The sequence below is a fragment of the Leguminivora glycinivorella genome, chromosome Z (assembly GCF_023078275.1).
Source record: "Leguminivora glycinivorella isolate SPB_JAAS2020 chromosome Z, LegGlyc_1.1, whole genome shotgun sequence".
NCBI lineage: Eukaryota > Metazoa > Arthropoda > Insecta > Lepidoptera > Tortricidae > Leguminivora > Leguminivora glycinivorella.
The window spans coordinates 9,700,231-9,724,377 of NC_062998.1; the positions used below are offsets into that span (position 1 = coordinate 9,700,231).

The 24,147-nt window shown below is 39.1% G+C and overlaps 1 protein-coding gene across 2 annotated transcripts; it reads right to left on the bottom strand.

Annotated features, from left to right (window-relative positions):
• Nucleotides 1-328: 328 nt before the first annotated feature.
• LOC125241358 lies at nucleotides 329-21,239 on the bottom strand. 2 transcript variants are annotated; one of them, XM_048149801.1, is made up of 15 exons: nucleotides 21,159-21,239; nucleotides 19,400-19,624; nucleotides 18,168-18,414; nucleotides 16,975-17,126; nucleotides 16,366-16,474; nucleotides 15,644-15,689; nucleotides 14,794-15,057; nucleotides 14,246-14,303; nucleotides 13,742-13,791; nucleotides 12,990-13,061; nucleotides 12,049-12,617; nucleotides 11,185-11,500; nucleotides 9,691-9,981; nucleotides 5,302-5,433; nucleotides 4,600-4,725 (listed from the first exon to the last, which is right to left on the bottom strand). In XM_048149801.1, the coding sequence occupies exons 1-14, from the start codon at nucleotides 21,224-21,226 to the stop codon at nucleotides 5,336-5,338; spliced, it is 2,565 nt and encodes an 854-aa protein (XP_048005758.1). In that variant the 5' UTR covers nucleotides 21,227-21,239; the 3' UTR covers nucleotides 4,600-4,725; nucleotides 5,302-5,335. The 2 variants fall into 2 exon arrangements, with proteins under 2 accessions (XP_048005759.1, XP_048005758.1); XM_048149802.1 differs by lacking the exons at nucleotides 9,691-9,981; nucleotides 11,185-11,500; nucleotides 12,049-12,617; ... (8 more) ...; nucleotides 19,400-19,624; nucleotides 21,159-21,239 and adding exons at nucleotides 329-1,108; nucleotides 2,097-2,217; nucleotides 2,865-3,050; ... (1 more) ...; nucleotides 7,983-8,005; nucleotides 8,100-8,341.
• Between the last annotated feature and the right edge of the window lie 2,908 nt (nucleotides 21,240-24,147).

A 24,147-nucleotide genomic window follows, 5' to 3' on the forward strand; every position in this document is an offset into this window, starting at 1 on the left:
TTACTTTTTATGTGAAAATACGTTCAAAAATAGTAAAAAAATAGGTACTTTTTTTTACCAAAAATTACAAAACATCATATAATATTTTTTGTTGGTTTTTACATCAAAAATACGTGGTTAAAATCTTTCAGGTTATTAAGGCCTACGGTATATATAATTCTATAACTCGCCGAAACTTTAGAAAAGTAATGTAATTTAAATGCGGCCATTATAGTCTTAACTATAAAATACGTACGAAAGATATGTTACTACTCCACATTAATAGTTAATTAGTAATTACCTAACGACAGGACTAAAAGGTAAGAAAAAGATATTTATTTTATTTAAAATTTATTTGGAACTTCAAACGTAATATAAACATCACAATATTGTTGCAATATCAAGCTACGGTTTAAATTTAAAACTGGTCTACGCTAAACTCAAGTAATTAAATGCTTAGAAATTATGCCATAGATATGCTTGTTGGACAGACGAATTCCAATTAAAAATCTCGCATGAATAAAAAAATAAATATAAGTCGATTTACCAAATGGACATGCATTAATAGGCCAACACGTATGATAACTGTTAAGTAGAGTATATGAAATAAAAAGAACGTTGTGCGTTCGCCAAGTTGTCAGTGCAGATAAACGTACACACAGGGCAATATCGGAAAGTCACATAAACATCGGAGATATCTGTATATTTCGTTTCATTCACCCTCCTTGGTGAATCGCTGTATATCTAAGAAGTTAGCATCAATGTATTGTAGCAGTCAAGGTACTAAATATATGGTGTGTGACAACTGACAATATATCGATGCTGACTATACAGTCAACCAATTTGAATCCTACGCCACTCTAGAACCCTGTCTCATTGACACTGTGCTTTATTTGCCTTAAAAGTCACTTAGATGTTTACTGTGAAAAGGTTCTATCTACAGTGGCCTAAGATTCTAATTGACCGTAATAAATGTTTGTTTCTTTCCCAGGCAGCGGAAAGAAACAAACATTTTAATCGGAGGGGACGTCAGTGTCGATAGAGCTGACGTCGGCATCGCTGGCCGGCAAGCTCACTCTGTGTGCGCCACGTGGGTTACGATTTCTGTTTGTAGGCCGGCTTTGACTTTCTGAGTGCGGAAAGAGAATACGTATTATTAATACTGAAGGAATACCTCTATTTCAACGAAACGAAAAGTCGTTTACTAGTATAATATTATTAGGGCCACTTGCACCAACGAAAATGGTGGGTTAACCAACCATTTTATATGGAATTTGACAGCCCACTAACCCTGAGTTAAGTCGTTGGTGCAAGTGGGCCTTAGAGTTTGTGTCTAGCAGTCGAAGCATATCACAACGCCTCGCATGGAATTATGGAAACGTAGGCCTATCCTACAAGAAACGCGAGCTACTAAGTATAGAGACAGGTTGCGGGAACTTCACGAAGTACAAAGTTATATTTAAGTTATGTAATTTTTATTTACAAGTGTCAAAATTACGCATGTTTATGGAAAAGTTCGTTTTCGAAATGAGCTTTGGTGGAGTAAAAATTTCGAGGTGCGATTTCAACATAGTCAACATACTAAACTGTTGGTCTCATCAGCCTAGGGAGTCCCACATAACCATCCCAGGCCCATCCCCGCGCCTGGGAGGTATGCGTAATGCATTTCCCCTCTTTAAAAAAAAAGGTACGTACCCTTCTAATGAATATGACGGAACGTATTTAGGTATATATGTACGGATTTTAATATGAATGTAATATTTGTAAAAAGTGTGTTGTCCGAAAACCATCCAAACCTAAAATGTCTGCCGCTATATCTTAGAATAGTCAATACAAACATGAACGATTAGCGAGAAAAATATTCACAATATACGTTCATACAGAGGGTTAAGATAATCGATAGTTAATAAGGGCTACCGTGAGTGAATTCACCGCTAGAGGAACGCCTCCACACAATATCACACCAGCGAGTATAGACGGTGGTAGCTGATTGTGACTAAGAGTAAATGACATTCTCGCTAGCGAATGGAGAGACAAGACGTAACGTGGGTGGCCCTCATTGTATTCAAACTATCGCACCGATTATGCATATACCAAGAAATAAAAAAATAACTCACCGGAATTTTCAACGTCTAAGGTTTCAATAGATTCATCTGGTGGAGCCATTTCTAAGGCATGTGCTCGTTCTCCCGGCGGTGAATAATCCGCCAGAAACGATCCTGGGTCTACCGCGATGGACTGGAAGGAGAATTATAATTTTAGGCTGACGATAAAAAAACATAGTCGAATTAATGCAAAGCCACAAATTGGCGAAATTGAATTTTAATTTTTTGTTTAATTCATGGTTCTAACCTTCATTAATCTTGTTTGTCTCTAACCTCGCTATGAGCTGTCGAACTTGTGGTAGAACTGAATGACGTCCCCTGGCCGGAGCTGTCCTGTGATTGGTCGCTGTAGATCCCGCAGCCGTCGCTCGCACCCGTGCCATGGACTGTCAGCTCGTTGCCTACTAGACACATGTTGATATAGACCAGATTAGTCTCTCACCTCGCTTTGAGCTGTCGAACTTGTAGTAGAACTGAATGACGTCCCCTGGCCGGAGCTGTCCTGTGATTGGTCGCTGTGGATCCCGCAGCCGTCGCCCGCACCCGTGCCATGGACTGTCAGCTCGTTGCCTACTAGACGCATGTTGATATAGACCAGATTAGTCTCTCACCTCGCTTTGAGCTGTCGAACTTGTAGTAGAACTGAATGACGTCCCCTGGCCGGAGCTGTCCTGTGATTGGTCGCTGTGGATCCCGCAGCCGTCGCCCGCACCCGTGCCATGGACTGTCAGCTCGTTGCCTACTAGACGCATGTTGATATAGACCAGATTAGTCTCTCACCTCGCTTTGAGCTGTCGAACTTGTAGTAGAACTGAATGACGTCCCCTGGCCGGAGCTGTCCTGTGATTGGTCGCTGTGGATCCCACAGCCGTCGCCCGCGCCCGCGCCGTGAACTGTCAGCTCGTTGCCGTTCACGTCAAAGTCCCGTTCAGGAACGACTTCGGGAAGGACGGCGTGCCGACTCGACTAGGATATAAATATTAGAATAAGTGAATGCGTATGAACACGGATACCAAAAACAATAGGTACAACAATCCTTTTCGGCTTCAATTTGATTTATTTCGATGTAAGAAAGTTTATGAAGTTTTTATATACATGACGTTCTCAAGTATAATTACCACTTTGTCGCTATTACCTGTCAGAGTTTATTTGTGTCGCTTAACTTCTAACCAAAACCTGGATAAATCCATTCTGCTATAAAGTTGATTATCTTCCAAATCATAATATTTTTATTTATATAATCAACCATAAAGCAGAATGGATTTACCCAAGTTTGAAGTTAAGCTACACATTTATTCTTAATCGATAATGTGGTACCTTATGCTTGAAAACGGCACACATATACTTAATAATAATAATAACAGATACCAGCCCAGTCTTTTTTCCGCCCAAACTTAAACAATAGACCAATAGGTACTCTATCCATATTATCTACAATAGCTTCTAATGCCTGTTGAAACCGGTTCACGGTTCATGTACCTGTGAATGGGTTCCGGCAGGCATGACATGACATCAAAGCTCTCCCGACGGCCTCTACGTGTTGGATCTATATCCCCACGCACGCCTTATAAATGACCGGGCTCGAAAGACCCGAGAGTTTCAAACGGAGATAACAGATACTAGAGCCAAATTCAAAAGAAGTCTGTTTAAGTTTTTAATTAATACTATCTAAATGTTATTTTAGTTTTCTTAGCGAAGAGACTCTGATCCCACAGTCAAACTGTGAAAACCGTTTTGTGGGACATATGTTTTTGTTATAATTGTACCTCTTATGTTAATAAATAAAATATCTGGGCAACCGAGCTTCGCTCGGTTCTGTTTCGTATCCTTGACATGTGTCGCCATCTAGTTCAAAAATGAATAGTACCTACATCGAGCGAAAGAATTCTCAGCCTTAACAACACAACTACTCCACACGAGATGGCGCGCATTTCGCCACAAAAGCTCAAATAGTGTATTTTCTATTCGTTTTAGCCTTGACCTGTGTCGCCATCTAGTGTTTGCAATAAATAGTACTTACATCGACCGAAAGAATTCTGTCTTAACAGTACAACTACTGCACACGAGATGGCGCGCGAAGAAAAACGCATGAAAACTCGAAAATTAGCGTTTTCCGGGACCTAAGGATAAGTTAGACCGATTTTTCACCCCCAAAAACCCCCACATAACAAATTTCTGCGAAATCGTTAGAGCGGTTTCCGAGATCGTCAGTGTAAATAAATATATATATAAATAAATAAATAAATAAATAAATAAATATACAAGAATTGCTCGTTTAAAAGTATAAGATAAATAAATAAATAAGTACTGAAAACTGACTTATTTCAAACATACATAGGTATAGTCCATTATAAGTTGTCAATGATTTTCACAACCTCGACGATGCAAATATTATTTTAAACGTACAAATACCAAATACGAAATTTATTTAGTTAAAAGGCCTTAATTTAGTGGATGGAGCCCACATCGTTGCCAACTTACCTGGCTGGGCCCTAATCGATTTTAGGTAGCTTACCGAGAAACTGCCCGACGGCTGCTGACTGAGGTTATACAACCAACTCGGGATCGAAGCCTCTTCCTCCACAGCACAGGACACGTAGCTCTCTGACGAACGTCCGGACATCAACACTTCTTCAGAGGTCTGGCACACAGTCATAACTTCGATTAATTATACATATACATAATTGTTACCAATGTTACGACTACGAATAAGGTAGGTAAATTGCCAGTAGCTGACCCCCTTCCAATAACTGGCCACCTTATTCTAAAAATGAACTCTGCAGAACGGTAATTTGAATTCATTTTAGCATAACGTGGACAGTTACTGAGAGGTGGCCAATAATAGCAAATCTTACGTAAAAAAAAATAATTAAAAGTAGAAATATTAGTAATAGGTAAAGAGAATCCATTTTTAGTATAGAGTGACCAGTTATTGAACGCAGGGCAATTTAAGCCTATCTATGAGAAAATTTTGTACAAAAAAATATCTATAAAACTGGGTGCACTGTTGTCTCAGAACTACATTCTAACTTAGGTATTACTTACTCCGTTGACTCAGTGCCCCCAAATGAGACTTGGTATCGAGAAAAAAACGTTGCTATACATTCAAAGTTGGTAAACGTGAGATTTTGTACGGTACGGTGTGAGGTAAACGTACTTCTAAAAAACATTAAATGACTTACTCAGGGTTTCGAATCAAACGGAAAAAATAACTCACCGCTCGTCTGCCCGCCTGCGCAACACTCCCCGTCTCAGAGTCGACGAGGTTCACGTAGTCTGGCTGTTGCCTGAACGGGCTCGGTTGAGCGTTCACGGAGAAAGAGCTGAACGCGTGACCAGCCTTCGGTTTCTGAGAACATCATCATGCACTTGACTTAAACTTCATATAAACGGGAGCCTGCTGTCCTCAACGAAGTAGATTAACTATAATAGACTTGTGAAGTATAAGATCGTGCGCAGACAGAGAGCGGTCTGCGTTCTGTCAGAGTTCCGCGTTCTGGTGACCGTTGACCGCTCAAAAGTTCCACATGGTTCCAACGCACACATGCGGCGTTCAAATTCTCGCGTTCTAGTTTCGTTTGTGTGTTTGTACATGCAACATGTCACTGGAAATTTCGTTTTCCTATGAATAATTATTGCACTTGTGGAGTTTAGGTACAAGCTTCTATAAAGGAAAATAAAATTAACACAACGCGATAAAAACAAGGCAAAATTTGTAGTATTTTTCAGTAAAAATACGACCTATTACATTCTCCTTACACGTGAACAGCGATTCGATATTTATATTCGCATGTCGATGAATAGTTTCATTAATTAAGCAAAATCAAGCATCCTTAATAAAAAGCTTGATAGTAGGCTACTTGATAAAGGCTGGCTGTATTTTTAGGGTATGTAATTATTTATTAAGGATAAAATAAACATAACAGCACTTCGTCATGTACTATCCGTAGATTCGACCTCAGAAATCCCTCTTTTCCCTAACCAATTCATTATTTTTCTGTGTTTGCAACCACAGATATCCCCGCGTTCGCCGCGTTCCCTGTCTCGGCGGGAAAAGAACGCAAAATGTGTGCTAGTACGTCCAGATTTACTTATTCCATTCCTACTTATTCTATTACTAATGCAATGAGTACATTTTCTTGCATAAAAAATGTAATACCTAGTCAAATTTTATGGTATGTAAATTAGTATACAGCATTGCATTAGTATGCTCCATTTTATAAGACTACGTATTATTTCCTTTGACTTGGAACCTTACTAAAATCTTACTCCTTTACCTGAGTTACGCTGATAGTATCCTTATTTTCAGATAGGATTTCGCTTTCTGGCCTGGAAGGAGCGATGTTGTACCAACTTTCATCCGTAAGGACCTCAGAAGTTTTCGAACGTGACGGCAGCGACTTATGAGAGAAATCTGTGAAACTTCGCGTCAGGCTTATCATCGACCCGGCGTCATATGTTCGATAAAAACTACTGCTTGTCTCGTACGTCTCAGATCCAATAGGAGTAACATTCTCAATATCAGAAGCTATTATATCAGCATCCTCAGAAACTTTGTTTAAATCCGCTTCTGGCGTAACGTTGAAGTTCAAGCATTCTTCTAATAATTCCCTCATTTCATCTAAAATATCATTACAGTTATCGGTTATGGATTCATTCGTAATGTCCACCGCTTTAGATATTCCAACTAAAATATCATTGCAGCTATCGGCTATGGATTCATTCGTAATGTCCATCGCTTTAGACAGCATATCACTGTCTAATATTTTGAGAGACATTTTATCTGAAGATGTGATTACATTTGTCGTGTTTAATGCTTGAGGTTCACTTTTTGCATTACATTCTAAACTCGATTCAGGTTTAGAGCCAGGTTCAGGTTGAGTATTTGATTCACTATAATCAACTACTAAAGTAGTTTTTGAGTCTTGTTTCGTTCCTCCGTCGTTTTGGTCTTTTGGACTTGGTCTATTTTCGCTCTCCAAACTTTCTAAAAAGTGTTTAGTAGCACTGGACATACTTGACTCTTCACTCGATTCATTATTCTCTTCGTCGTCTACTAATAAATCAACTTTTAGATACATTTTGGAACAGTTTTGAGGTATGATAGAGCGTTTCGATAAGTTCTCATGAATATTCGTGGGTGATTTTTTCGAAAACATTAAATTGGCTAACTTCTTAATCCTAGAAACCATTTTGGTATTTGTCCCTTTGCGTGATATGTTGGACTTTATTGGTTTTATGATGCTTGTTTTCCTATTCGATTGGAAAGGTTGGTGATTGGTAATTACTGGATTTAACGCGATCGAGGCGCTGTTGTTTGACGAGTAGGCAGAGTCGTTGTTGCTGAGATTACTGAGCTTGCGCCTTAAAACATCTTCGTTGCTACTAGGTCCGGCTGTAACGGGTATATTTTCTACTGCAGTACTGCAATGAGATGTCTCCATTTCATTCCGATACACAACATAATTTAAGTCCTTTGCAGGTTTCATGGAGACTTTTAACAACGTCGATAACAGATCGTCAACTTTCGATTGTGATGGTTCCAGCGTTATCTGTTCGTTATTTACATTTAACAGATTTGACATACTATCTGATTTAGTTTGGATAATGCTAGATTTTTGTGAAACCTGCTGCTTTTTACTCATTTTCTCCAAATAAGGAGGAATGTACACTTTTCGCTTCTGTGGGATCATAACTGAATTTTCCTTTATTATAGTAGGGGTTGATGCAAATCTAGTTCGCCGTAGAGGCTGGGTTATCTTACTCGTTTTTGTATTTATTGATTTTGAATAGCTAGAGAACACAAAATAGAAAATAAAATATTAGTAAGATAGTACTTTCAGCAGAATTTCAAGGAAAATCTAAAGTAGGTATTTAATCAATATAAATTAATCTTACCGCAGGTTCGACTTGGACGAAACCTGTAATAAAACAATAAATATAAATACCTAAATTACCAGGCAAACAACAAACATTTGATTTTTTATCACAAGGTTAAACGTGAAAGTAAAATACCTTGGACACCTCCCGGCTTAAGGGCTGCTTTTGGGACACTTGTTCCTTGGTGGGCGGCACGTAGCTTTGTCGCTTCGTGGCTTGTATTTGCTTCTTAGTCACAGCTTCTTTCATCCTGTTCGCTTTAGTGTTTCGGATGATAATAGGCGTAACGACGGTTTTTGAAACGATCGGCTTTTGTATTTCTGGCGGGGCATTCGGTTTACGGGTAACCCTTAATCTATCTGTCGACGGTTGGTGATGTTTTTAGGATTGCGATATCGCAAATGTCGCTGCCACTCGCCTTGGTAAACTACGTCTTCAGATACCTGAATATTTTTGTAACTATGGACGTGGACACCCCCGCAGCTCAGTCTGGATCGTGGCCCTTTTGGTACATGCAAAATCCACGACGACACTTGGTTAGATTCTTTCTTTTTAGTTTCATTAAATTTCGTCCTACTACTTGGTATAGGACTCTTAGTCCTTTTAGTTCGGATATTAGGTTTCTTTTTCTTCGTTAAGTTATAAGTATCTTCCACTGGTAGGTTTGAGTGCATAGTTTCGACTAACACGGAGTTTTTGGCGAGGTTGGTAGTGTTTATGAACTCATTGTCAATTATACTGAAAGACTCAGATGCAGTTTCAGTCTCTTTGGATGTATCATTAATGTGATGATTTGAGTCTTTTATTATGATGCCAACAGATTTCATCCAAGGAGAGCCCCTTTGTTCGCAAGGTCTTAAAATGTCGTGCGTCGAGGTTACGCAGTCGTTCTTGAGAACTGCCCGAACGTCACGACTGGAGCCTTGATATTCATCACACATATTGAGGGGACACGTGAATGAGGTGGTCGCTGAGATCTGACGCTCCGTGCCGCATTGCACGTCCATGTTTACGTGACGAATCCCTTTCGATGTCGTAGGTTCGTTTAAATCTAAAAATATATTTTCTATAGAAAGTAAACCACCGTAAATAAGACAAATACAAGAAAAATGTAACTGTACTTATTTATTGAAGCGATGTGTGTGGTCCTACATGTATATAAACAGAACATAAAATGTCTTGGCCGACTGTCTGTCTGTTACAACCGACTATTGGTTGATAGACACAGTCGGCCAAGTCCTTTTTGGAACCCCTGCAATTTATCCACGTATTTGTATGCAGCATATTTTCGCCAACTGTAATTTTGTAACTTTTTGTTTCAACTGTTCGAATACAATAATCAATAATAAGTTTTCATTTAGCTAGTCTATTTTATTAAAACGTACCTAATAGTAATAAATCAATGGCCGTCTAACTCAACCCCGTGGGTACTGGGTATGTTCGCCTTGATCATTCATCAGCAGATTGGCCTTAGTGCGTTTTCACATTATCCGATCCGATATCGGATGTCGGAAGGACTGCAATAGAAAAAATCCAAGATGGCGCCTGTAATGTATGGGATATCGGTCCGACATCCGATATCGGATCGGATAATGTGAAAACGTACTTACGGTACAAGGTTGGGCAATAGGTACAATTTCACTTAACTATAAGAGATTGAGTCACATGACCTTCGATAAGTTTGCTAGCCGTTATTCGACTAAGCTATCAAATAAAGGAACCTTACCATATAAAAAGAACTCCTGTGAGGTCGCGTTCGCTACTCCAACAGGAAAGTTCTCGAACGATGCCATATTATTTAGAGAAGTTGTTAATCTTGATTGTCCTATTTCTTGCTCGTAAATTTCATTATCAAGTTCTGGCTCGGTACCAATGGTGCGTTGCAACGCGATAAATTCCTGACCGTCTTGTGTTACAATTTCTACAACCGGAGCCTTCAACACGCTAGGCAATGCGTCCATTTCTGGCTGTGCGTTGGTAGACGACTCTTGGGTAACACCGCCAATTCCAGGTGAATCTAAACATTAATAGACTATATTAATAAATTGTATGATCATGCAGAAAGAATACAAAAAGTGCATTATTCACTGCGCTGATGTGTGTTGGCCAATAGGCTAGTTTCCTATACTTAAAATATTTTTCATCACCCTCACACACTAAATGTGCTATTGCAAGCAAGCGGAGCGTGAGTAATAGAAAAATCGTTGTCCCAAGGGAGTTATGAAATTTCTAGTACTGTACTTAACTTTTGAGTGTGATGAAAAACATTGTGTGTAACTCGGGGAGTATGAATATTACAAACTCGAGTCTTTAAATCCCTCCGGCAAGCCGTCGCGATTTAACTTACTCTCGTTAGTAATATTCAACTTCCTCCCCTTGTTGCACAATGTACTATTATGCAGTGCACGAAATAAAGCACCACATAATTAGAAGAAAAATATGGACGACAGTAGATATGTTTAAACATTATTTCTATTTCATAAGTCAAAGCGAAAGATATAAAGTAAATGAATCGACCGTGAACTAGCCTATACTGTATCCCCGACCAAATGTTCTCGATTTGAGTGCACGCTCATATTGGGCGTATAGCAGGGCACCGTGCGGCGCGCATTTCAAACAAATTGAAGCTCATACAAGACGCACGCTGCCCGCCCCATTAGGGTGGTCCAAAAAAAAATTTTTTTTATTGTTTGAGCTCCACATGGTTATTTCTACACGAAAACTTATTAAAATCATGTCAACCAATTTTGAGAACAATCAGACTTTATTTAGAGGTCGCTCAAAATAAAGCAATAATGCCATACTGAAATGTATGAAATGAACTTGACTAAAGAAAAAATCTTACATGGAGGTATTTTAATGGTTTAATTATATTTTTCCCTATTTCATTAGAGCTAAATAAAACATGAACCGGGCAGTTTGCAATGTTTTAATTATTTCGGTTTTTATTTTATTATAGGAGATATCCAATTTTAAATGTATCTTGAGCGACCTGTAAATAATGAGCAAATGGGTTAAAATTTGGTACATAAACTACTAATTCATAGTAGAACAAAGGGAACCATGTGGAGAAAGGATTAGTCATATTTATTTTTCTTCCATACAAATGTGGACCACCCTACCGCCCCATTGCACGCCCCGGCGAACGCTCCGCTCCACGCGCCACTCAGGCCTAAGGAGATTCGTTACAGAAAATAATTCAGTACATAGAAAATCATACCATATTCCGCGACATTAGAAGAATTCCTCTCGGCATACGCAAAGTACGAGGTATCATTCAACAAACTGTTCAAATCTGAGAGCTCCAATTCGTGCTCGTATATTTCCGCATCGACATCCGGGTCAGTGCCGATCATTCTTTGCAAAGCCACCATTACAGTTTCGCTTTGGCTCAAAATTTCAACGGTTTGACTGTTCTCTGTGGCCGCGACCGCAGGTGGGGGTGTATCGTCCCACGAGCCAGTAGGTTTTTGATAAGGATCGGCTGTTTTGTTTTGAATATGGGGGTGACATAATTCGAGTATACTACCTGGAATCTAAAATAATGTTTATTATTAATGGTCTTTATTGACATGCCAAGTTACAACACATGTACGAATGTAGTGCGAAAAGAGTTTCCTTAGTATTTTTCCGGAAATGTTCCTATTTGTCATGCTATTTCAGTCAATGTCAGTACATCTTGTACTGAGACTGACAGAAATAACATGACACGTCCGTACGTTTCCGTAACGATACGAAGGCAATTTTTTTCGCACTACAACTGTCTATGACTCTAACCTTCAAGAAATAGACAATATTAATAAGTTTGTATCAAGAATATCCAAAATAATTTAATAATAATACATTACGATACAAGTGCGTAAAAGAGGAAGTTTGAAATAAGTGGCAATAAATAGAAACACTAAATCGACACGAATTACGAATTTCCTCGCACGTGTATTGTACCTACGACTTTTGTTCAATACAGATTGCCTCTGAAGTTTTGACCTGACAAGCACATTTCGCACTAGTGCGGAGAAAAAGCACCATCTGTACTGAAAAATGTTTGAAATACTATAAGAGAAATGTACTGTAATATACCTACACTTAAAGGTATAAAGCTTACAGGTTTGGGCGGAACCGCGAGCACAAAGGTAGGCCCCATTTTCTTCCTCATCTTATCAATACAGGATAATGTATCATTGTATGTCAGTTTGCTCACAACTTTCCCTGGTTTACTTCTGGCGCTATGATTTTTCTTGTCTAAGAGTTTGTTACTAGATGTATTCACCAGACTTCGTTTCACGGCTATGAGAGTCGAACTTTGTTTCGATTTTTTTTTACATATACTGCTATTTGAACTGTTAGTTATTTTCCTTTTCGTGGATTTATTTTTCGCTTTCCCTTTTTTATCTTTGCGCGATTTCTTATGTTTAGATTGTATTGGCGACATTTTATCACCGTATTTCCTAATTTTTATCTCGTTTGTTTCTTCTTGGTACAGACTCATGTCTTTGTCTTCCCAGTCTTGTAGACTGTCTATATGTTGTTCGTCTAACGTATACTGTGTCAAGTCCTCGTTAGGTGTCAAACTTAAATCATTGGTCTCCGATGCAGGGAAGTTGGGAGATTCGTTGTCGTCACATGACTTTGATAAATCAATGCTAGGACATTCTACAAACACGACACATAAATTTAAAGAATGATAAAAGTATAACTTTGCTATTTTTCAATTAACAAAGCTACAATTTGGTAAGCAAAATAAAGATGGAGTGCACAATCTTTTTATAATAGTATTTTCACGATATTCTACGGTCAGTCACAGTACAAAGCTTAACTGAATGTGACTACCACTTCACTTCGTCGTTGATGAAACATTACATTTCAAAATAGTTGGAGTATGAATAAAAAATACATAGTAAGTTCCAATGTATCTTGAAATTTTCACCTAGCGCAAAAGATTCCCGCACCCCAATCCCTTTGGTAAATGTAGTCTTAAATTTCTTCTGTAAATCAAAGATCAAAATAAAACAAAGTACAACTTACTCGAACAATCGGTAACCTTGGAATGATATGACTTCTCACTACCATGTTCAAAATTGGCGTCACCTGCGTTATCTACGAAATACGTACACATTCATAATTTCTAAACACTATCCTACCCTAGATAAATCCATACTAATATTATAAATGGGAAAGTGTGTGTGTCTGTTTGTTTGTCCGTCCTTCACGGCAAAACGGAGCGACGAATTGTCGTGATTTTTTAAGTGGAGATAGTTGAAGGGATGAAGGGATGGAGAGTGACATAGGCTACTTTTTGTCTCCTTCTAACGCAAGCAAAGCCGCGGGCAAAAGCTAGTATTTAAATATTGCAAATAATACATAAGACTAAAGTAGGTACTGGCGCCTAAGATAGCCCGGTTTTTAAGCATTCCCACTTTCAAGAGATCCTGAATCGGACAAGTTTAGGAACGTGACGTGTCGACCCAAGAGTACATATATACCCACGCCACGACTTGATATCAAGTCGGAAAATTCAAAAATTCAACAACTGCAGTTGACAAGACAAAGTTGACAATTGTTTACTTGCGATTATTAGCTAGGCGATGGTGGCACGCTATTACTTTTTTGACGAGGCGGGGAACAGGTTAACCCTTTAATCGGTAGCGGCAAAACACTTTCCATGACCATCATACTTAAAACAAAAACTCATCTCAACAATAAGAATTACAGTTCAAAATCTAATGAGTACAAGAAACGTCAAAATGGTTAAAGAGTTAATAAAATAGACAAAATACCTGCTGCTGTCAACCGCAACATGGCCTCATACTTTTCTACAAGTCTTCTCCTGAAACAAAATATTAACAGTCCTTCTAAGACCCAAACTCTAATTATTTACTATTACGTAGCTTCTACATGCTCTATTTCCTTTGTATTAACCTTTTTAGCAAAGCAAACAAGTACAAGACTTAGGTATGTGCTTTGTGTCCATGCCAAATGTAAAATGTTCGAGTAATGTAGACTGTATGGAATCGGACGTTCCGTCGTGTGACAAGTACTGGTCAATTCACAAGAGCTGGCACGAATAAAACGAACGAGTGAATGAAAAAATCTATGTGTGTGACAGTTTAACCAATAAAATAGTGTATCTTGAAAGTTACGATACGACTGTATACCGATGCAGGTGTCGTTCATTCCATTCGTGCCAGCTTTCGTAAATCAACCTATAAGAAGCAGTATGCCTTGTCTACTGTAACAAGGCAAAAATACAGCCCTATAACAAGATAATTGTAGTTTCTTACGCTGTATCGTCTGCTGCTTTAATTCTAGACAGTTGGTTGTTTACTTCATTTCCGGTGTCTGAAACATATCGTAATAAGATTAGACAATAGTTCTTCGCCTGAATAGTCTAACGTATAAAGAATGTGGCTGATTGGTAGAAAAACTTGTATGTAGTACAACCAATCAATAACTCCTTACATTAGTTGTGCGACGCTACCATACAACAGTCACGGCTCAGCCACGACATTGGTCTAAGCGCGACAGCGGTGAGCGGCGGCCATACACTGGAGCGAGACACAGCGATGGGTCTTTTCATTCGCACGTATGGCGGCCGCTCACCGCTGTCGCGCTAAGACCAATGTCGTGGCTGGGCCGTTAGTGTAAGGCCTGAGTGGACGCTCGGAGCGTTTGGTTCGGCTCGGAGCGTTCGCCATACAGCGTGGACTCAGGACACTTGTGCGAGCTTCAATTGTTTGACATGCACGCCGCACGCCCCGCCCCGCTCCACGCTCAATATAAGCGTGCACTCAGGCCTTACACTTATACCGCATAACGTAAGTAGACTCACCATAACTCATACTTGTTAATGGAACGATTTTCTGTTGCCTCAAATTCCTTCTCAAAATCGATTTTTCGGTCAACGTCAACAATTCTAGAAGTTTCGACTGGAGCCACCTGGATCGAGCGGGGCCTTGTTTGTAACCAGAGCTGGCCGCGATCTTCTTCAGCCTACAGACGACGTGGCGTAATGCTATCTTAATATCTTCCTCTTGCGGTAACATCAAACGTAGCATCTTGATTTTGCGGGCAAGTGTCCGATTGAGCAAACGGCCTGTGTGATCAAAGATGTTTGGATTGCAGAAATGTGTCGAATATCTACATTATGATGTCTGTGTACAGCTTTGCTGAAATATTATTTAATTGTCGTATGGCGTATGTGGGTGAATCAACTTGCCTGTTGTTGCCATGGTTACGGTCCCCTAAGTCACGCTGGTTTTATGCAAAATTATGCTACTGAAATTATGCCAGCATGCATGTAGTTGTAGTCCATTTTTGTAGGTGGCAAATTAGGGGAAGGGGTTTTAAAACCAGAAAAATGCATGTTTGCATAGTTTAAGTAGCATAATTTTGCATAAAACCAGCGTGACTCAGGGGACCGTAACCATGGCAATAACAGGTAAGAAAAAGTTGATTCACCCATGTAATTAGAACCGTGAGATATTTTACGACATGGTACGGTTGCGAGATTGTTGATTGTTTTAGCACCACTCAGGGATCACGTATAAAGTAGCGATTTACGCAAGTGAAAAAGGTTGCGATACTAGGCTTCTCTAGGATAGGGGACGACCAGTTTTTCTTACAAATGTAGTCATTAACATTAGTCAAAGGTGACGGGATGATAAAAAAAAGTAACGAACCATTAAAATCGAGCCCGCTAGAACTGCCATCGGATACGGAATCAGACTGAAAAAAAATTGCTAACGTCTAAATAAATTCAAAATAAAATATACCTCTATGAAGGGTCTGAGTATAATAAAACATGTAAATGAGGCATTTTAATTAAATCTGTAACGTATAATAAAGTGGTAATATACATTGGTAAATCTAAATAGTGTTACGACTTACGGACTCCTAATCGGCTCATATGCTGAATTATAAGTAACCTCAACAGTCCGCAATGTAACCGAAACCGCATGCAAGTTCGCGCCTCTTGTAAATGAGAATTTAATGGTTGAGTTACAATCCACATCTTATTCAATATGATTTGAAATTGGATTATCTGGAAGCGCTGGTGGCCTAGCGGTAAGAGTGTGCGACTTTCAATCCGGAAGTCGCGGGTTCGATCCCCGGCTCGTAATTATTTGATATTTGCCAGTCGCTTTTCGGTAAAAAAAAAACATCGTGAAGAAACCGGACTAATCCCAATAAGGCCTAGTTACCCTTCGGGTTGGAAGGTCAGATGACAGGTGGCTTCCGTAAAAACTAGTGCCTATGCCAAATCTTGAGATTAGTTGTCAAAGCGGACCCCAGGCTCCCATGAGCCGTGGCAAATGCCGGGATAACGCAAGGAGGATGATGACGGTTTGAAATTGGATATAGTCTAATACATGTAAACAGAAAAAAACAACTAGTATAATACTTCAACGGTGGAATTGAACTCCTCTTCGTAGTTGGGATCTAAGTCTTCGACTCCAGTGTACACGACGGATTCGCCCTCCAACTCGTACCCGCTGTCCTCCATGATCATACTAAAATTAATAGAACCGTCTGTCACTGTTAAAGTGGATCCTTTGTATGGGATGTTAATAGTAAACCGCCCGTTAATCTTGATCAGTTTGTTAAGTACGAATGGTGTATGTAACTGGCACTTAGATTGTCACATCAGATCTGTCATGTACCTAAGGTATATGAACTTTTCCCCTTATAAGGAACAGCTGGCAGTGGTGAGAATTTGTTCGCTTTATCCAGGTGGGCCCTTCGACCCAGAATTCCTCCTAGCTATTAGGCTATTTGATATCCCTTTGCGTGCATGATCACAGATAAGACCCTACTCGAATTTTGATCATCGCATGCCTTCAAAAGGGACAAGAGGCAGCACGATTCGACCCTGAACTACTTCAGTTTGGTGTAAAGTTTTTTTTCTGCTTGACATATTATTTAATCTGTGAGGTAACCATTCAGTGTCGTTGAGTGGAGAATCTAACTCATAAAAAAATACTATGGAATCGAAAAATCAAAAGCTACTTACATAACTTTCTCAACATCATCGGTAACATGTTTGACAGCGTCCATTAACATCTCCACAGGCACCCCCAGTTTGTTGCCCTCAACGTGTTTGTCGAACAACTTGTTGATCTCCTCTGACAGCACTTCGAGAATCACATCTTCCTTGGATCTTCCCTGGAATATGCAAATAATTACTATGAAGACATCTTTCAATTCTACCCATGATTGTACATGAGCTGTCGTTCCCTATCTGACCCTACATATTTAAATAGGATGAACTGCTGACGGATACAGGAGATGGCCATAGAAAGAACTGGGATAAAAAGCGCGACAAAATTGTGTTTAACATTGTTGAAATCGTCTCGATGAACACAAGAACTTATTCTGGCAGCTAATTTTTAACACTATATTCAATTGTCTATGTAAGAATCATTATGTTTAAGCCCGAAATTTGAACCTTTTGGTAGATGAACTATGGTTATAACTAAAGCCTGACCAGAAATATGTGACTACGCGCCATGTTGCGGATTTTCATTAGAACTATTTTCTTCATACTAAACTGAACTGTCATACGATACATCAGAATAACAGCGCCCTCCTGACAATAATCATATATTTCTTGTCCGGCTTTAAAATGTTCGGTTTGAAAATAAATGAAACAAAACGTAAGTGAATATATTCAGGTATGTTGAATATGATATAATAGTTATTTGTTATACAAGGGGCAAAGTTGTATTTTAACGCCGAGTGTGGAATTGAAAAACGAGCAAGTGAAAGGATTCTATAGTTGAACCACGAGCGAAGCGAGTGGTTCGAGAATAGAATCCTGAACTTGCGAGTTTTTTAACACACGAGAAGTAAAATACATTTGCACCCGAGTGTAAAACAAAACTTTTCCCCTCACTGTAGCGAGGACACTACAACGCAAAAAATGCGTTTATCACTGCTTCCAGTAGTTCCACAAGTGGTAAATCATCTTTATTACTAGATTCACCTACTTTTATCAATTTTAAAGCAGTTAATTTGACTTTCTTCAAGGTCAAATTACTTTACCCACTAGTGGATAAAATGCGTTTTTACCCGCTGGTATTAAAGGACAAAACACGTGTTTCCGAGCTAGTGAGGGGAAAATTCCTTCGCAAAGCATTTTATAGATACTATAGAAAAGGTTGTGAGAATCAAGCCTCGATAACAAAAAGTAAAACGAACGATTACCTCATACGGGAAAGTATACTCTCCCATAACCGTATAATACTGGTTCCAATACGGAACATTTTCCCCCCAGTTCACGTTGTTCCACGTATGCCCAGCATCCCCCGAACGATGGTTTAGTTTGCTTGCCAATTTCTCCGCTAGCACTAGAATTTCGTCCATCCAATCGGTGTTGTTGAATTCATTTTTTTCTATTAAATACTGTGTTATTTTCGAGAATTTCTTTACAGCGTGCATGGTGTTATTCAAACTGAAATATTATATAATAATCGTTTAATACTTAACATAATAGAAAACAGTATTATCGAGAAGAGTAAAGAGTATTTTTTCAAAGAAGTCATTTATTTATGGATATCAATGATATCAAACAAAAATAATGATTAGGTATGTTTCATCTTTTCAGATGTTTTATCTAGGTATAGTGTCTGTAGTTACGTACGTAAAATAACCACTAAATTAAAATTTTGAAAGAAACCCCGACATAGTGGATCGATTTTCATGAAGTATGGCTAAGAAAAATATGGCTACGAACACTCCCAACAAACTCCCCTTTCAAACAATGAATAACTAAATCTAAATCGGTTCATCCGTTCGGGAGCTACGGTGCCACAGACAGACACACAGAAACAGACGGACAGGCACGTCAAACTTATAACACCCCATCGTTTTTGCGTTGGGGGTTAAAAATAAACCCTTGTGAAAATACATTCCTCGAAAAATGAGTTACCACAAGGACCCACGTTAGGTCTAAATGATTTCAAAAGGCCAATGGACTTCATGTGAGGTTAAAGGTCTCTGCCCACTAGACCGTACGTACAATACCATGACCGTGCTAGGAGCGTATCCGTCAAAAAAATATTCTATGTATGAAAACGTATGAATTCTTGCCCACTCGTTCCGTCACCGACCGTGCCCGTCGCGTGCCATGCACGCTCCGGCAACTATTGTCGGCGAGAATATAATTTGACGGTGCGGACACGCGCCGTCGCGACGGTGACGGAACGGGCCTTTTCATACAAAGAATATTTTTTTATCTGATACGCTCCTAGCACGGTCATGGTATGGTGTAACTAGTGGGCAAAGACTAGTACGTGCGGAGTTCATACGGGTATGAGACGCCATCGGCACGTTTCAGTGGGCAAGGTAGACCGTATCGCGTAAAATTACGTGCCGGATACGCTCCTAGCACGGTCATGGTATAGTCTAGTGGGCAAACCTTAATTAAAAATACGAACCTGCTTGCAACGTCTCCGATTTCATAAACATCTCCATTGGCTCTCCTGCGAGCTATTCTTATCTCATACATTTCATCATCGTCGAACATGATGAATTTCTTTCCGAATTCAATGTCAAGATCGCATTGAATAGTCCTGTCTACGGAGTGGTTCGTAAAGGATTTGTAACTTGAGCAATGCGTGACGTCAGATAAGACGCTGGAGCTAATCTGCGATGAATCAGCTCTGTCGAGTAGAATATAAGGTCTGTTACAATGTCTATGCTTGATTATACATACGTATGTAAACAGTATGCAATGTGGCACAATATATAAAACAATACGGTAGATGTTGTCTAGATAAAGTCGTGAATATTGAAGCGCCTAGCTACATCAGGAATGAGAGATGAGAAATTAACTATTACTATCTACTTTTGGACGCAGTAATTTTAAATTGCTAATGATTCATATTTTAAATTTACATTCGCAAGCGGAAATCTACTTCTAATTTTAAGGATTTCAGAGACGCATATAATATTCCCTGTAGGTACATATATCGCAGCTTTCGCATTGCGTACAACAAGTACTGACATTAACTGACAAATACGAACGTTCCCGTAAAAATACGAAGGAAAATCATTTCGCATTCGCACTACATCTGTAAATGCTTGTCTACATTTTTACTATTACAGTCTGTTTTTACTAGTGATTGTATTTTTTTTATTAGCAGCAGTGCGGATATTATGCAACTTTGACGATTCTCGAGTCATTGATACGAGTACAGATGTCTATTTTTCATCATTTACTATACTCTAGCTCTAGTGTAACTGATGTTGCAGATCATAATCGTCACTACTTTTAAACAATCTCGTATCTCACGCTGCTCCTCAAAGTTAAAACGCAGTAAGTCTATATGCATTTCAGGAGGAGGTAGGGCATAGCGAATGATATTCCGCTTTGTGTGGTAGGGCACAGCACAGCGGATATCGTCTCGCTCGAATCTAGAGCAGAGCCCAACTGGGGTAGTACCTCCGCCTTACAGAAGACCGCAGCCAAATAGCACTAGACCCTACTCATAGTGTTGTGTTCCTGCCGGTGAGTAAGGCTGCCAGAGCTCAACGAGGGTGCGGTGTGCTGATGACGGGAGGACTTGCGGAACTAACTTGTTCCGTCTATTGTCCTTTGAGTCGTCGGCAACCCGAACCCTCCTTAGAACTTGTACATTCCTTTTTGCTGTGTACTACTACACTTGTACACAGCAAAAGGGAGTGTACAAGTTTCTAATAGGGTGGCAACGCGCTTGTGACACTGTTTGAGTTGCAGGCGTCCATAGGTTACGGTGACCGCTTTACATCAGGCGGGCCGTATGCTTGTTTGCCACCGACGTAGTATAAAAAAAAAAAAAATGCATTCCATACATACTTACTACAATTTTCTTTTCATTGACAGACGAAGATACAAGGTTTTTTAAAAGTAGTGACAATATGTGCCACGCCTCGCTGAATATGGTATGTTGTTTCCTCTACTTAAGGCTTTGGTCCCACCAAAAGCGAATAATCGATGAGCTATCCGCGATAGAAACGAACAAATGATAGTCGCTCCAGTGTAGATGGAGAGAGAGAGCGATTTATAGTTCATCGCTCGGCGAGGAACAACGCTCGCGCTATCATCGCGTCTCTTTTATTTACACGGGAACGATTTCTTATTGTTAGTTTCTGTCGCTTGCTTTTGGTGGGACCAGTGCCTAAGGCGCCTAGTTTAGTTTTTAGGTTGATACTAACTCAAGTCTATTGAACGTGCTATGCGAACTGTCCGCAATCTGGGGCGATAGCCAGCCAATCTCGCTCATTTCTTCCGGCTCCGGGATACCTAGAGACGTTATTACTAAATATTGTATTTGATTAAAGTATGGGGACAATCGCAAAAGCTAAGTTTGATGGTAGTGTCATTCGCAAAATCGCAGAAAAAAAGTGGGCATTACGGATAATCTATGACCATTCTAATATACTTTTGTCCCCAGTAAATTTAGGTATTGCCAAAGCAACTTATATGGATATGTTGCAACATTACAACATTTATCGTATATCGCTTATGTCAGTAGTGGGCAAAGTACGGCCCGCGAGCCATGTCCGGCCCAAATCGAATCGAATTTAGTCTTTAGAATTGTCTTCTGTAGTATTTGACATAAAATAACAATATCAATAGATTTTGGGTATTGAAAGTGTATGATGACTGCGTATTTTTGGTTAAAAATGTGTGTATTTTTTTATTTATTTTGGTCACCGAAAACGCTGTCAGCGATGTCGTGACGTCATCGAATTCGAACCTTAATGCACGTGAATACAATCACTGACATATTGAACTTTATGCCCGCATACTTAAAAAGTCAGAAAAATAAATATTGTTTTCGAATAGAATGACCTGATACACAGATAATCTATAGATTAACAGGACTGTGTTGTTTTCGCCTGATTACGTAAAAGTATGCTTTAAAAATATTTTTTGCTGTTTTTAAGTCATAAGGATTAATGAAATATGAATTTTATTTCGGTTAATTGGACAGTACAAGACAGACTTATAAAAAAAGGCCAAGTAGCCTATTATCCTGCCCTCCTCTAAAATTCCTGCAAATGTTGGTGCCCAATGCAAAGGTTGTCCACCACTTACTTATGGTATTACATTGGAGCGAGACACAGCGATAGGACTTTTCATTCGCACGTATGGCTGCCGCTCACCGCTGTCGCGTTTAGTGTCGTGGATGGGCCATTATGCAGTCATTACTTTGAAGTCACACAAGCTTTTTGCTAAGCCTTAGTTATAGAATTATAAACTGCAATAGATCCCATACACTAAAGAAAAAGCGATCAAGCCCACTGGTGGTTTTTCATTAGTATATGGTATTTATTTCAGTTTATAATTTATATATAGTAGTGCTACTACTTAAAAAACAAATCAAAAAATCCATACTAATATTATAAATGAGAAAGTGTGTGTGTCTGTTTGCTTATCCTTGTGACATAGGCTACTTTTGTCTCTTTCTAACGCGAGCGAAGCCGTGGGCAAAAGCTAGTATTTAATAAAAATAATTTAATTTGTTACACACATCTTAATAATAGAACTTATTATTAAAACACACATAGCTTTGTAGCATCAGTTTTTACTATTGATACTTACTTGAAACCATGACCAAGCTATTAACATTGAATTCCATCTTCTTATAGTAATGTTTAGAAATGAAGAGCACAAGCTGAGTGAAGCAGCCATAGTGAGCGGTGCCCGGAGGCCCGGGCCCAATGCCTCGAGACATGACCATGTACTCTGGGTATCTCATTACTATGTTACTGCACCTGAAATATTTGGACAATATATTTAATAGGCGAGACGCCTAAAAAAACTAATCAGTCCGTCAGTTAGATTATCAAAGAATTTTAGACACGTATTTTTTCTCGTAAACGAAAAATGACGACGGTGCAGTGCGTTGATGTTTCGCGTGACGTCACGCCTAGGTACAATTTTTACTTAGAAGTGACGTCAACGTAACGTCAACCGGAACTTTGAAGCTCTATATCGTTGTATTTTTTAATGAATTAGAAAAAGCGAAAAATATGTGTTCAGTATTTTTGGACGATCTAACTGACGGACTAAACAGAATGCCATATTTTTATGTAGTTGTCATCCCTATTCAATATAAAGTTCAATCTTCTGTTCCTAAACCTTATCCTATTATCTGTGGTTGCTCTCCTTGTCTGTTTCTTCCATAGTTTCCAGTTTCGTTGATGTTATCTACCCTTTCTATCCTATTTGTCAGGTTTAGGTTCTTCTTGCCACATCAGCTAGGTTAAGGTTGGTCTTACTGTGCCTCAAGCTACCATAGGTATTGTTTATTAAAGCATCTTGTGCCATGTAGTCTTCAGGGCAGAAAATAACCTACTATAGGTGTGACTTTCAGTCTGATGCACATATTGCATACTCTATCTAGCAGTGTGACCTGATAGACCCATGTACAGTGAGCAGCGAAATTGCTTGGAGAAATTATGAATACAGCTCACTGTACAATATAAGATTAAATACTACATACATTTTGGAACTGCTGATCAGTTATTTTGATGACTCTACTTGTAAGTATTTAGGAATGAGAAAAAGCAATTACCAATCATGCAACTGTTCTCTAGTCCATTCAAAATAATGATCGGACTGCCTCATTCCATTCTTATCCAAATTCTTCATAAGACAATTGAAATCTGCATTAGGTGTAGTAAACAGGGCAACCCACGGCTTGATAAAACCAAACACATTGTGGACAAGTCTGTCCAGATCATGGGGCAATAGTTTTTGTATCATCTCAATGGCAACAACAGCATCGCAGCCAATCAGCCTGTAGTCTGGGTCGGCTGCATTACCTTGAAGTAGCTGAAATTATATGGGCAAGATTCATTAAAAAAAACTGAACTGAAACTGACACACAATATTTTTATAAATAAGTTACTGTATTCCAACTGCTGCATTCCAGTTGTAATTTGAATTGCCAGTAATTTTGAATTTACAGTGAATGTGTTCATGATATGAAGTGAATGAGTTGATGAAATAAATAAAAGTGAGAGTAAATTCATATCAATTATTTGCTAAAAAAAAAAGAAAAGTCATAGACACTTACAGTAATTTGTAATGGTTTTTCCCATTTTTCTAAATAATTGACTGGTAAATCATACACATCACAAGTGCAGTTCAGAGAGTGTGCAACATCTAAACCAAGTATTTGTGTCACTCCCG